The 14,872-nt window shown below is 40.1% G+C and overlaps 1 protein-coding gene across 5 annotated transcripts in view; it reads left to right on the forward strand.

Moving 5' to 3' along the window:
* Positions 1 to 14,872, forward strand: part of CELSR1 (cadherin EGF LAG seven-pass G-type receptor 1) — a 169,736-nt gene that overhangs the window by 133,130 nt on the left and 21,734 nt on the right. For 3 of the 5 annotated variants that reach the window (XM_064656258.1, XM_064656261.1, XM_064656260.1), the window contains exons 16-24: positions 777 to 878; positions 2,710 to 2,804; positions 3,119 to 3,328; positions 5,332 to 5,515; positions 8,266 to 8,409; positions 9,582 to 9,783; positions 10,126 to 10,293; positions 12,666 to 12,792; positions 13,170 to 13,370. In XM_064656258.1, coding sequence (XP_064512328.1) covers positions 777 to 878; positions 2,710 to 2,804; positions 3,119 to 3,328; positions 5,332 to 5,515; positions 8,266 to 8,409; positions 9,582 to 9,783; positions 10,126 to 10,293; positions 12,666 to 12,792; positions 13,170 to 13,370 — 1,433 coding nt within the window. The remainder of the gene's footprint in view (positions 1 to 776; positions 879 to 2,709; positions 2,805 to 3,118; positions 3,329 to 5,331; positions 5,516 to 8,265; positions 8,410 to 9,581; positions 9,784 to 10,125; positions 10,294 to 12,665; positions 12,793 to 13,169; positions 13,371 to 14,872) is intronic. The other 2 variants (XM_064656259.1, XM_064656262.1) reach the window with 1 other exon arrangement.

The following is a 14,872-nucleotide window of genomic DNA, read 5'->3' on the forward strand; positions in this document are numbered from 1 at the left end:
GGGACACAGCGGTGGCCGTGCAGCTGTATTGTGGGGTGCATGTGAACCCAGAAGGATGACTTAGCAGAGGCAATGGGAGCTGCAGCAGCCTAAGCATACACCCCTCCTCTTAATTCTGTGCCAGTATGTCTCATGGGGGCTGGGGAAAAGCAAAAAAATTCTAATCTTTTTAATTTTCTTCAAATGGAAATATAGCAAGCTGGGGCAGCGCAGGCAGTGAGCAAAACATGTGGAGGGCAAAACACTAATACCAATTTCTCTTTAAACCTGAGTTCATCTGCCAGTGAGGTGTTGTATTGCTGAGCTGCAGATGAACAGGTGGGTGAGAGCCCTTGCACCTTCTGCCCACAGAGTGTGTGCCGTGCACCTCGTGCACTCTGCCTTTCTTCCCTGTCTTGCCCATCCTGCCTTTCCTCTCACCCACCCACCCACCCTCCTCCTGTGATCAGCAAAAAGCTGCTGCAGCAGCCATCGCCACAGTGCGTGGGTGAAATGAAGGAGAAATGTTTTCCCACAATAAAGGAGCAAGCAGAGATAGACAGAGCCAAAATCCAGAGTCCCATAATCATCCTGAGCTCTCCTCTCCCTGTACGTGTCTGCCCACTCTGCTGGATAAGGAGCAGCTGAGAGGTTACATCTTGGAAGGCACTGCAGAGGACAGGTATCCTGAAAGGGCTTAGGAATTACAGGAAGGTCCTTTAGATAAGTTGAAATATCTTCTTGTTGTGATTTTTGTCTTGTCAGAAAAATTGCATCATTTCTTTTTCTGCTTTCAGTAATTTATAATGGCTGTCCCAAAGCTTTCGAGGCTGGTATTTGGTGGCCACAGACCAAGTTTGGCCAGCCAGCTGCTGTGCCATGTCCTAAAGGATCAGTGGGTAAGTTCCCTGGGTAATTCATTAACTACTTTATCTACATGCCTGTTTAAAGGCGGTGGGGGGAAGAGAAAAAAATGTGTACATAAGGAATGGCATTAATTCATTGGGTCTAGAACTGCAGCACAGCTCATGCATATCATGAGCAGAAAAGTTTACCTAGCTGAAACCAAAGAATTGTTAAAATACATTTGGAACAATAGCAATAAATAAATACAAAAGTGCAGCAAATAAACATGTACAAAGAACAGAAAATCTCTATTTTCCAAAAAGCACAGTCCAAGGTTCTATTTTCTGTTTCTCAAGCAATTCTTGCACATGTAAGTTTTAGTTTATAGTGACTTGTAAATGTTCTTTTGCAATACAGCTCCTCTGGGCAAAGATAAAGTGAGGAAAATCACTTACGTGATGACTGCTTTACTAGCGTTGCAGGCTATTAAAGCTAAGAGTTACAAGAGAACTCATGTTTTTCCACCCAACATCTTTTCTCTAACTCATAAGTGAGATGCTGAAAAACAACCTTTTATAAAGCACGCGAGTTGTGTTGTTTTGTACAACAGGCAAATGACAACCTGCTTTTTTATATATATTCCTAAAAACATGTATCAGATTTTTGAAAACAGAGTGTTCAGTCTTTTCTGAAGGCTGTTCTGTGAAAAATGAAACCTCTGTCTCGCTTCTGAGCCTGGTAACTCTCTGCTGTGAGTGCTTTTTAAGCTCAATGAGTTATAAATAGCTATCTGACTGCCCCAAATATTACTGGGGGGAGGCCACTGCCTGTAGGTGTGCAGAAGATTTGTTGTCATGCAAGCTCATGTTCTGAAGATTTTAGGAGATAGAATTGATTTATTTTTTTTAAGGTGAAGAATATTTACATTGTTAAGCACTATAAAGTTGAATTAAAACAAGCTTTCTGTACTGTTCTTGTGGTTGACCCTGGTGTCTCTTCTAGAAAATGGGCTAGTGGGCAAGGCTATAGGAATTTACAGAAGTTGCACGTTTTAAGTAAATTTTACAGAACATTCAAAAAAAGTAAGCTTTATAATAATGAGTATTCAGACAAAGAACCTGAGGCTTAATTGTATTCACCTAATCATGGAATAGAAATAATATAATTAAATACGGTAAAAATAATTATAATTTGTATTTAGATATTGGTAATTTAATGCCTTAGACACATGCAGTATGTTATGTGCTAATTAACTGGCACAAATGTAAATTTTGAATCTGTAACTTGCAATTCACAATGACAGATCCACAGCCAAGAATCACATTTTAAAATTATTTGACAAGCAGTACAAAGTATAGTAGGCTACATTAAACAGTAAGCTGCTCACAGTCCATTTACAAGTGGCAAAAAGGCAACTATGCCTGTTGGCTGAAATGTTTAGCACATGCAGCATGTGGAGGTGCTGGCATGTGTTGACATGAGGACAGCATTTATCCAGAAGGTTTTCCTATACAGGCTATTGCACAGAAATCTGAGCAGAGATTGGTTTTCAAGAGTACTTAGGAAGTGCAGAGTCCTTCTCATATTTGGTATAAATAAATGAATTAATTTGAGAATATTAGGGCAATGAGGCTGAGAACTGAGTTGGCAGAGCTGGAAGCTTGCCTGACTTTTCTCTGAAGCCTGGGGAAAGTGTTTCATGAAGATTAGTAGTCTTTAACTTTTCTCTGACAGGGATCTCCGGTGTGGAAATTGAAATACATGTGTAGCTCTAAGAAGCTTGAAAATGTAGGAAATCTGAAAGCTTAGGATAGCTGAAATCTATGAGTATTTACCCAGCACAATTCAGAACATTATTTGCCACTGATGCTTTGTTTCCTTCAGGAAACGCCGTTCGCCATTGTAACATTGAGAAGGGCTGGTTGCCTCCTGAGCTTTTCAACTGCACCACCAACACTTTTGTGGATCTAAAAATCATGGTAAGCTGTGTTGTCTTTCCCTTTATTTTTTAAAAGATCATCGGTTTGGACTCCAGTTTGATGTCACTGCACTCAATCTTTTGACTGAGTCTTTGAACCCCCTCATTTTCCATCAGGACCCTTGCGCTTTACTGGCTTTCAGTTACATTTGCCCTTGAGTTTTGTTGCCAACCCTTTCTCAAGACAAACAAAATTTTGACCAAACAACTCCCATGTGCCAAAAATCTCTAAATTATGATTGTCTTTGTAACTAGAATGAAAAAAAAAAAAAGATACATCATTGGGTTTTTTCGTCCTTCCTGTCTTTGATTCAGAATGAGAAGTTACACCGCAATGAGACTAAGTTGGATGGGGACAAAACCATACGGATCGTGAGAGCGCTGCACAATGCCACCAAATACACGCACAGCTTGTATGGCAACGACGTGAGAACATCTTACCAGATGATGATCCGAGTCCTCCAGTATGAGAGCCAGCAGCAAGGCTTTGACTTGGCAGCCACAAGAGATGTGGAATTCAATGAGGTAAGAGAGATACTGTATACTGTGCTGAGCCCTTACAGTTTGTCTTAAAAGATAGGTGGCAATGGATAATTAAATTCATCTTTCACCAAGGTGCAGCAAATATCATGTAATTGCTTAATCTGTTTCACAGATAAGCCAGTCTTCTCAATTTGGAATGGAAGGTTGGTTATTCATGTGTGTATGCACGTGTATGTGTGTGTAATACAAATATAATGGACAGAGCTCCTCTAATAAATACTATCATAGTAACAGCCAAAAGCAAAATTCCCCATATTAAAAAAAAATCAAGTTCATGTGTTATTCCTGACTAAAATAGTTTTGTGTACTATATTCAGTTTTATTGTAAAACACGCCTAATGTGATCATGTTCATTTAAATGTACAGTGAACTAAGTCTGAGCCAGTTACCGACTCTGAAGGTTTCCTCTAATTCAGTTTGAAAACACTTGAGTCGTGAGTTGGTGCATTGAAAGACATTCCATGTCATGTTGATATTTTAAGGCACATACTAAAATCCATGCCAGAGAGCTTCTGCTGGCCAGAGCATTCACAAAAGGCCCAGTTATTACCAAAGACCTGCTAATACTAGTGAGCAGGTCACTGTTAACAGTACTCCATGAGGACCAGCTGGGTCAGCCAGACTTTGGGGTGAACTTGGAGACCCTGTGCAAGGCAAGCTTCACCAGAAGAGGATGTCACTGAGGAGACAGGAGCAGGAGGAAATGTGGCTGAGAAAGTTCCTCTGCGTCTTGGGCTGTGCAGTCCACAGAGAGTGGAGAACTTCTGAAATGTTTTACATTTGAGATGCACCAGATTTTGAGAGATTCTGTTTTTCCTTTCTTGTGGTCTGGGAAGTGGATGAATTCCCCCATTCAGATCTTGAGAAGGAACTTCATTTTCAGCATATGTTGTTAAACAAAAATAAGAATAAGCAAAAGAGAAATGGTTTGGAAACCTCGGTCTAATTTATTGTTCTCTGCATTTGGCACTGAAATTCATACAGATGATATTTTCAAGAACTCCCTAAATATTTTAGGATAGGTCAGGAATTTGAAAACTAATGGATACAGCTCATGAGAAAAAGGAGGTAACAGCCTAGGCTGAAGGAGCACAGGGGGAAGAGGAATTTATTTTTTTATAGTCTCAAGTAGAAGCCTGAAAAATAGATAATAAAAAAACATAAATAATATTCACAAATATGGAGGAGGCCTGGTACCAAGTACTGCATGTGTCTCCTGCATTCCTGGGAACCATGTCATGCTTCTCACCCTAGGTTAAGGTGTCATACTGGCAGTCTCTTTTAGCCTCATTCAGCCTGAGGGTCTCTTTGCATATTCTTTTAAGAAAGGGCATAAGGGGGAGGTCCTCAGAAAGAACTTACTTTTTAGTATCATTTGTAAGCAACATAAAAATGGGGAGACAGTAACATGATTTAAGTTTTCCTATGTATTTTCAAATTTGTCTGTGCAAGTTAATACTTTTGTAATTTTTCACCATATAAGTTGTCTTTGTTATCCAGGAAACAACAAAGTAAAAGAAAAAATTAAAGAGAAAGTGATATTGCTATCTCTGGCTTTCTTTTGTTTTTCGGAAAAAAACGTTATTTTGATTTCTCTGGGGGAGTTCTTCAGTGTACCTACTAAAAGCTGTGCTTTTTGTGTTTCTTATCTCTCTGAGACAAAGAAAACATGGTTAGGTTTTCCTTCTGCATTTTCTTGCTAGATTTCCTGTCATTAAGGGGAAAGTAGGCAGTTCTCTTACAGCCTCCAATTTTGTCTTACTTTGCTTATAAAAAGTTTGGGGGGATTTGCTTAAGTAACAAAAAAACCTGAGAGTGAGTAACTGGTGTGCATATTTTCATATGGCTGCAGTAAAACATGCCTGCATTAAAATATTTCACTATACGCTCACCTAAGGCAGAAATGCCAATCAGTTTCAATATTCCTCACTTGAAACCCAGCACTTTGTTTGCTTCATAATTTAGGCTTGTACTTTATTTCTCAGAATATTATCAAAGTGGGCAGTGCTTTACTGGACCGCAGCAACAAGGAGCACTGGGAGCAAATTCAGCGAACGGAGGGTGGCACCGCTCACCTGCTCAGGCACTATGAGGAATATTTCAACAACGTGGCCCAGAACATGAAGAAAACCTACCTAAGACCTTTTGTAATTGTTGCCACTAATATGAGTGAGTATCTGTGCTGAAAACTGCCATTTTGTATTAGTTTTAAAAATGTGCTGAATAGAGATGCTAGTTATTTGTTTTAGTAGTACCCACTGAGAAAAATCATTGCATTCATTTCAAGTCCATTGAGCCTTGATGCATATCTCTCAGTTGCCATGGGGGCCTCCTGGGAGATGCCTGCTCTGTTTTCCCTCTGGGCCATATTCCCTCCATGCCCCATGTGGCATTTGTTGCAGTTGCAGTAGTGTAGAGATAGTAGGAAATACTAAGTTTGTATGTAAAGGGAATGCCTTTTGGGACCAAATAGTATAGTTAATGTAGTAAATCCAAGTTTTTGAAAAAACCACACCACCTCCACCTGAAGAATTACTGCAGAACAAAATAAACAACCCAACTATTGATCACATTGAATATTATTGATGTGATTAGCATAGGAATGGACTGCACAGGGAGGTAGTGGAGTCACCATCCCTGGAGGTGCTCAAGAAATGGCTGGACATGGCACTTAGTGCTATGGTCTAATTGACAGTATGATGATCAGTCAAAGGATGGACTCGATCTTAGAGGTCTTTTCACGTGCCTTCCTAGCCTGGAACGTATCCAAAAAGCCATCTTCTGTAGAAATTCCTGTGCTGAAAGGTATTTTCTTGGAAACACCGATCCAGGTGTTCAACTACCCTCCCAGTCTTGCAAAACCCATAATCAGAGCAAAATCCTTGGGATCCAAAATATCCAGAATGTGTCTAAACTGAGAAAGAAACATCAGGCATACCAATACACCTTTGGCACCTTTCACAGGGAATGTCTCCTCTGAGAAGCAAATAGTAGTTCCTCCACTTGTAGAACTGTGATGTATTCCATAGGTGTCCCTGCTGTACATGTGTGAGTGAAGCACAACAACCACAGCCTGGTCAGCCTCTTCTCTCATTTCACCCCCTGCCCCCTCTATTTAATTTTCTTCCTGGGTACCAACAATCTGAGCTGATCAGGTGTTGGTGATAGTCCTGCTTTGAGCAGGAGGTGAGATAGAGCTGGGTGACCTTCAGAGGTTGCTCCCAAGCAGCATTGCTCCATAGTTTTTCTTTCAGAGGTGCTCTAAACTATTATCAGCCTGAACTCATATTTAGCTTTTCAAGCTGTTGCTTTTATTTCAGACCTGAAGAAGGACTTATGTGCCCAAAAGTTTGTCTTATTTTCCCAGCTACACCCATTGCCTACAAACCTTGTCCTGAGAATGCTTCATGTTCCACAGTCACAACAGCATAAAACCAAAGGCACGAGACAGTCAAGCTACAAAGGTTGTAACGTCCTGCATCAACTTTGGGGAGACAGCCAAACCAAGCCAAACTGAAACATTTTGATTTCTGCTTAATAAACCAAAACCGAAATACATTTTGATTCGGGACTATGAGAATCAAAATATTTTTATCTTCACACTCAGAAAAAAAAGTATGCTCAGCATTTTAACCCACTTGAACTGAGATGAAAACAAACCCCAGAATTTCTTGCAGGCTGTAAATTATGATTTTTTTATTGACCAGTTCTTTCTGTGTAAAAAGGTGTGAGCTTGGGAGGGGTGAGGCAACTCTGGCCTGAAAGGGGTCTGTTTTCTTTTGGACAGTTTTTCCAGGTGAACATGGTGTTAATAGAGTTTCCTAATGTCTCATCTGGGAGTTATTTAGAGACTGGTAAAGGAATGGGAATTTGCAGATCTTAACTTGGATATTTCTTCATACAGAAACTTGCAGTGGATCACAGCTTTTGGTGTAAGGTTACCCCCAGGACTTATAGCTTTTCACTTTCATTAGAACATGTAAATTGGCACTCAGTGACTTCTCTTAAATGGGAAAGTTAAAGCCAACTCAGCTGCTTTTAAATATTTTGGCAGTTAGACAACAGGCAGAGATGATGAGGTGAGCTAGGGAGAAACTGCTGGTGTGAGGGAAGGAGAACTGGAGGACTAAGGAGTAATCCCAGGTAAAGTACAAGTTATTTTCTTTGCTTAGCTGACTTTACACTACAACAGATGTAGAAGAAGTATGCTTTTGAAGCAGCAGGTTTAGTCTTCCTATTAAGAAGCAGGTCTAAAATTGGAACATGCAGCACACGCTGGAGCAAGCCAGCAGCACACGGAGAAGCTCTGTGGAGCAGGAGCATGCACTGAACAGCAGCCAGGAAAAGGCCCTCGTGAAACCACAAAGTCAGCTGCTGCTGGAGAAGTACCAGCTAAGTGATCTAGCTAGAGATGGATATTAGGAAAAATTTCTTCACTGAAAGGGTGGTCAGCCATTGAAACAGGCTGCCCAGAGAATTCACCATCCCTGGAGGTATTTAAAAGACATGTAGATCTGGCCCTTAGGGACATGGTTTAGTGCTGAACTTGCCAGTGCTGGGTTAACAGCTGGACTCCATGATCTTAGAGGTCTTTTCCAACGTAACCAATTCTATGATTCCTTATTTCCAGTGCTTGCAGTAGTGTTCTTCTAGTATGAGATAATGTCTTGTGAATTCCTTTCCACTGTGAAATACATGTATAATTTGATAAAAGTAACATAGTGCTGACACATAAGCTTTTAGTTGTCATATAAGGTATTAATTGAAAGAAATTAAATTTTACTTTGTATTTTGGGGTTAAATTTCTTATCTGCATTGTGCAGGTATTTTAACCTTTTAATCATGTTTCATTGTGTTGCAATATCATATTTGAAAGCATTGAAGTTAATTTTATGGGAAACTTTTCCTCCCCCCCCCAGTTATTGCTGTTGACATCTTTGACAAGTCTAATTTCACGGGAGCTAGAATACCACGATTTCATGAGATTAAAGAAGATTACCCAAAAGATCTGGAGTCATCTGTTATCTTCCCTGATACTTTGTTCAGACCTTCAGACAGGAAAGGTAAAACTCTTCTGCTGCCATTCGGAGAGCAATTATAACTAGTTCCCAAAGAGCATGATTGATCCTCACAAAGCAGAGTGGTACTGGGGTGAGAGCAGGGTGACCGTCTGCACAAGCAAACATTATTTAGGGATGGAGCAGCTGTGCATACTTGTGAGGCATTTTGCTTGCCAGCAGCAATGGGAGCATGGGGGGCTGTGTAACTGGCTGTACCTGTCTGTCAGGTCTCGCTTGCAGCCCCTCCAACAGCCCTGTCAAAGTGAGAGAAATGCTCTGCCTCTGTTCCCACCAGGATAGGATGGGATGGCTGCCCAGAGCCTGTAGGCCCACAGCTGCCTTCCTCCAGTCACTGCAGAGATGGAGGGAGGTGGTGTGAGAGATGGAGAATCCAAATCTGGGAGCAGAGACATTATCAGAACTAGACAGCAAAGAAAAAGTCTTAAGCTGGCTGATTAGGGAAAATATGTGGGGAAGTACCTGCTTCCCAGTGTCTCTGGAGTACCTTGATATTGCTGAGAAGCACAAGTTTCCTTGGGCAAGAGAAGAGAGAGAGAGTAACTCAAAGTGCAATACACATACTATGTCTGAATATCCTCTGTGTGGGGAAATAGTAACACTTGTGAAAATAATACACGATAAGCTCATACAGCTTTATGACTTTTTGCTCATAAACAGGGCATCTGTTTGTATGACTTGTATCTTTTCTGTAAGAAAAAAGGAAATGTGACTTGTAAAAGATACTGTCAAAACTTAAAGCTCATTATATGACAGAATTAGCAGGGAGAAATCCTATGTGACTAGTTGGTGAGTTCATAACACTGGTTCTGCCATATATAAAGGTACATGCAATTTAATAGAATGCATATTGTTTTAATGTTCTCCTTAAGTTATGCACGGGGTATTTATACACTTATGAATCTCTTAGCTTAGAAATTGCTTATTTTCTAGCTAGACTAAATGGTTTTTCGTGGTTCAGTGGTTGATTATCAGCTATATAACTATGAAATGTGCTAAAATTTTATTAAAAATGTCAAATATAACATTAAGAGCATGCTGAGCCTAGAGTTATAACAACAGTAACATCTCTGTATCTTTGCAAAGCAAAATTACCAGTTTAAATGGTAGCTCTGAAGCTATGTGAAAAGAATTTAATATTTGTGTTAATTCTGTAGCAGTGCCTACAATGAAGCCTTCAAATCAAAAAATATCCTCTAAGTTAAACAGTGGTGCATTCAGCCCTGAAAGTGCTTTTGCAAAGAGAAAGAAGCGACATCCAGAGGACTCAACACATCATACTGTTGCCATGGTCATTATATACCGATCCCTGGGGCACCTCCTGCCTGAAAACTATGATCCTGACCGAAGGAGCTTGAGGTAAACTTCAGAGCTGTTTGTGAATTGTACAGATCTCTTCTTCTACTTCCTCTGAGTGTGTGGAGGAGACAGAGCTGCTTTTATACTGACCGTCATGTCAGTATAATGTCATCAGTGCTGCAGTTGTCACTGCAGTACTGTCTCTTGCCCTCTTCTGGCACACTATAGGAGAATAACCATGTCAGAAGTGCCAGCAGCTTTTGGTCTGTGTGGAAGGCTGATGGTGCATCTACTTTTCTTTCTGAGTGGAAGTGACTGGAAACCTTTTATTTGGAGAACCTGGCGAGTCAGCGCTTTGCATTTTCATGTTTCGATCACTGTGCAATTTTTCTCCTTGTGCAGATTGCCAAATCGCCCAATTATTAACACACCTGTGGTGAGCACAGCCATTCACAGTGACGGGGAGTTTCCTCCCAATCTGGTGGAAAAGCCCATCATAGTGGAGTACACCATGCTGGAAACAGAGGAGAGAACAAAGCCTGTCTGTGTCTTCTGGAATCATTCCATCACGTATGTCTTCTGCTTGCTTTAGAGCTATGAGTGACAACTGTCTCAGTAGCAGAGAAGCCCTGCCTAGGAAGATAATTCTGGAGGAAAACACTTTTTGGTCTGTTTATTCAACTGGCAACTGTTTTCTGGTGAAATAGAGCCATGTATTTCCCACCAGCCTGAGAAAAATAAAAATAATTATCCTCAAACAAAGGATTAGCCATGCAGTTTCTAACAAACACAATGCTGTCGTGACTTCCTGCAGGGTTCAGTTTCACCCAGCAATAATAAATCTCACAATTTCCTTGTATTTGCGCATGCTTTTTGCTCACAGATGTATATGTGGACAGGCATAGTCTGACTCCAGTGTTTGCATTTGTGGCTTGTCTGAGGTCTTTAAATCAGGATCTCCAGGAGATGATTCAGCTCTTACATGGACTGAATCTTCTCCTGTTACATTCCAATGACTATGGACAGAGCATATGGCAAACAGGCACTCTCCTTGATGCCTCAGCCAGGGGCAGTGCAAAAAATTACAAAACTAAATCTTCATGTTGGTAAAAAGGAGGACTGAGATTTTGCAGATAAAATTATATGAGTAAAGATTATAAATTTCTGAATCTCAAATGTTTGTATCAAAAGTCAATGCAAAGACAGTTGCACTGATAAGAAGCAACTTTTCATTTCATCAGCTATTGAGGATTTGCTTTAATTTGTTTTAGTGAAAAATTGAAGGGAGAGGAAATACCCTCTTTGGGACCTCTGACCTCTTCCAGTTGATGGGAAGCAATTGTAATACATAAGCAGAGTATAAGGAGAGAGTACTTGACTCTCTAGGAGGCAAGTGTTAGGAAGAAGATGAAATACTCTGAAAATGGCTCATTTAAGTCTTTTGTATTGAGTGAAGTTCAAGATAAAGACACATTTTTCTTGAAAATGAGAAAAATTATAACTATAGCAGTGTGTGCTGATGTTTTGTTGGGTTTATGGCATTGTGGAAACAGCACAGTCCTATTGGAGATATTTCAGGAGCGTGAATAAAACAAAAGAAAATGTGTTGAGATGTAACCATGTGATCTGCATGTTATGCTTGCACAATATTGTTACTGTTACATATATATTGCAATTTCCAGCTATGAACTCGGGTATATAGTGAGAAGATGACATGGTCTGCCCAGAGTAAGGGGAGTAGCTTGTTACTTGTTTCCTAGTAACCCAAAAACTATGGAAAAATCCATTACAAGGCAATATCCTGTGCTGGAAATAAAAGCGCAAACTAACCTAGGTCAAAGGCTTCAGGAGATTATGTCATTGAAAGGATCGAAGAGGCAACACAAATCTCTTGTATTTGCAATAATAAACTACTCCATTTGCCTGCATGTGAAGTAGGCAAATGTATTTGCTTGTATACACAGATGATTCTGTCGATTATGAGGGAATGGCAAGTCCTTTTTCATAAATTTTTAAACATTGTATGGGCTTGAATAACTCATTAGCTCTAAAGTGATTCATCTGTTAGCTATTTGCTGGCAACATCAGTGGCATTGTTATCTGTGTTACGTCTTCCTACAGCCACAGTTGAAAAGCAGCTCTTACGCTGCATGTAATGAAAGAGATTTTAGAAAGCGAGTACTTTCCAAGAGAAAGTGATATTAAAATTGTGTAACAAATACTTTATTGCTGAATGAAAAAGAGGTCCTGTCTTATCTAATTAAAAGCTTTTTCAGTAACTACAAGTCTATTTTTATTACTCATTAACTTCAAAATAGAGTAATTAATATTGATATAAAATAATTTACAAAGTCACTTGGAGTTAACCAAAACTGCACAAGGAAGAATTGTTAACACAAGAGAGCTCTTTATATGAAGTATTATTTATTAGAAAAAGTTTTATCCTTTTCTTGTCTACTTTTCAGAGGAACACTATAACAATATCATATTACTGCTGAAACATATTTCACATAAGAGCTGTGCAAACAGTGTCTAGGTCTGGGAAGTAGAGATGGTTCAAAAACATGTATCTCTCTGTGGTTTTAGTATTTCTACCTTTGTTACAGCCATTTTTTTCTGTGCAATCTCTTCCCCATATTACTTGTGCAGTCACTAATCCGAAAGCAAATTTTTACAATTTTTTTCCCTTTAAAGTCAAACCAGGTTGTTCTAAAACCACAAAATTTGGCCATGAATGCCAGCTGTATTATCAGAAATTACTTCAACTGAAAATTTTTTAAGTTGATTATACTCTTTCAGGCAGGTGACAGCTATAAATATTTCTGTCTTGGTACTTACAGTCCTGTCTGTTTGCATAGCTGAAGCTCCCACAGAGAGCAGTAGCAGCAGGAGGCAAGGGGAGATCAGAGGATGGCTCTCAGAAATATCTTTTTTCCCCATAGGATTGGTGGGACAGGTGCCTGGTCCTCCAGAGGATGTGAGCTGTTTTCCAGAAACCAGAGCCATATCGCTTGCCAGTGCAACCATATAACCAGCTTTGCTGTCCTGATGGACATTTCCAAACGAGAGGTGGGTGAAATCATACTCAGGATTTTTGAGGCTTTTGGTTTTCAAGGGCTTTCATTCAGAGCTTGAGCTTTGAGGGTGACTCAGACAATTGTCAGCAGATCCATCCCAGGCAGTGTGTCAGGAGTGTGTTTGCCTGTCCCTGACAGCACCTGCCATTGGATCTGCTGAAAGGAGCTTCCCACCTGGTCAGTGCTGCCCATACACACTCCACATGTTGAGTGACTAAAGAGGTGGCATCACCCACTCCTTTTGGTCCTAAAGTAAATCTATACGTTGGCTCAGTAGTAATGAAAACACTGACATTCCAAGTAGTAGATTTGATTGGAGAAAAAGGAAGGAAAAACTCCAAGAGAGCCTATCAATCTGTCTTTCTACAGAATGGAGAGGTGCTTCCTCTGAAGATCGTCACTTACACAACTGTATCCATCTCGCTGGCGGCTTTGCTGATCACCTTCATTCTGCTGGTCCTGATCCGCACACTACGTTCCAATTTGCACAGTATCCACAAAAACCTGGTGGCTGCCCTTTTCTTCTCTGAGCTTGTCTTTCTTATTGGTATCAACCAGACTGAGAACCCGGTAAGAGTTACTCTGTGCTTATTGCTAGAGTTGTTGTCAAGTTTTAAATTGCTACTTTTACCTGCTCCCATCTGTTTCACTTTCTTTTCTTTTTCACTCTCTTTGGCTTCAACAGTAATTTGAAAAAAATCAGATTTTTAATCTATTCATGTGTGGTTTGTGTGATTAATAGCAATGGCAGGCGATAGGACTGTATCTTATTTTCAGAGAATACATGACAGCAGCCCTGTTGAAGGCTTATCCTAGGAACTGAACCCTGAACACTGATTTCTTCCTTCCTTTCTGTCAGTGTGTTTTCTGTCTTGCTTTGTCTGTTCAGTAGGAGGCTCTCCAGTTTCTCCCACCACAGGTACCTTACAAGCCCAAATGGCTTTTGGTGTTGACTGGTAGGTTGACAACTATGTGTTGCTGGGCAGGTGCCAATATGCATGTTTCACACCCAATGGCTGTTCTGGAGAAGTCACTTGCCAGGCATGGGACAGCTTGCTACATCCAAGATTCAGTAGGAAACCTGTCACTTCGCTTTGTGCCTTCCAGCCACAGTAATTATTGGCTTCAACCCATCATATCTGTTGACAAAGCTTAGTGCAGGCACCTCCAGCTTTGTGCATGTCAATAAAGACAAGATATGAATGGACTGAGATATATACACTATACATGAAGTGTGTATGTTCTGTACTTAGCACCTCATTGCTATCTCAACCATATGGCATTTTGCATGGTATTGCTGCTAATTCTTAGTAACATCCATCCCAAAAGTCATGGCTGCCATGCAGACAGGTAGGAGACAAGCAGGCAAAGGTTTCAGCACTGCACAGTCACCTGTACCAAACAGGCAGTATGCAGATGGGGGGTGACATGCAATAAAAACATGTCCATAACAGATAGGAAGAATATTCAAAATGTTAACTGTAGGGATGATCTGAACACTGTGAAGAAAATTTGTCATATAGAAATCCACTACTGTACATGTTTCAATCTAAATTTTGAGAGGGAAATACAATCTTGAGATGAAAACAAACAAAATCTTGCTGATTCCACATTGTCCAAGCAGCAGAAATGGGAGAATATACCTGCATTCAATGAATATTGTCATCACCATCATGATAAAGACACCACAGTGCCTGACAACACAGTTTCACTTGCTGTGTAACTTAATCTTAAAGTGTCACTCTGGCTTCTAATATCCATTTGAGCTATAACATACATTTTAGAAAGTATCTGACCTTGACTAATTTCAGCTTCCAGAAACCGAGTGCTGACAAGACCTTTTCCTAGTAAATTTATGAATGCTCTTCTAAAAATTGTCTTGCCAGAAAGCCTCTGTTTAATAGTATTTCTTTTGGAAAACTATATAAAATTAAGCTGCTTAATTTCTTCAATCTCGAAGATTCAGGTTACTCTGTTGCTTTTTTTTCTGGGCTTCTTCTCCCACTTTAGCTTTTGAAAAATTGCGAATGCAAAAATGGATGAAGCTTTCCAGCTGGCTTTGTCACTTCTAG

Source organism: Pseudopipra pipra, chromosome 5 (assembly GCF_036250125.1).
Source record: "Pseudopipra pipra isolate bDixPip1 chromosome 5, bDixPip1.hap1, whole genome shotgun sequence".
Lineage (NCBI taxonomy): Eukaryota > Metazoa > Chordata > Aves > Passeriformes > Pipridae > Pseudopipra > Pseudopipra pipra.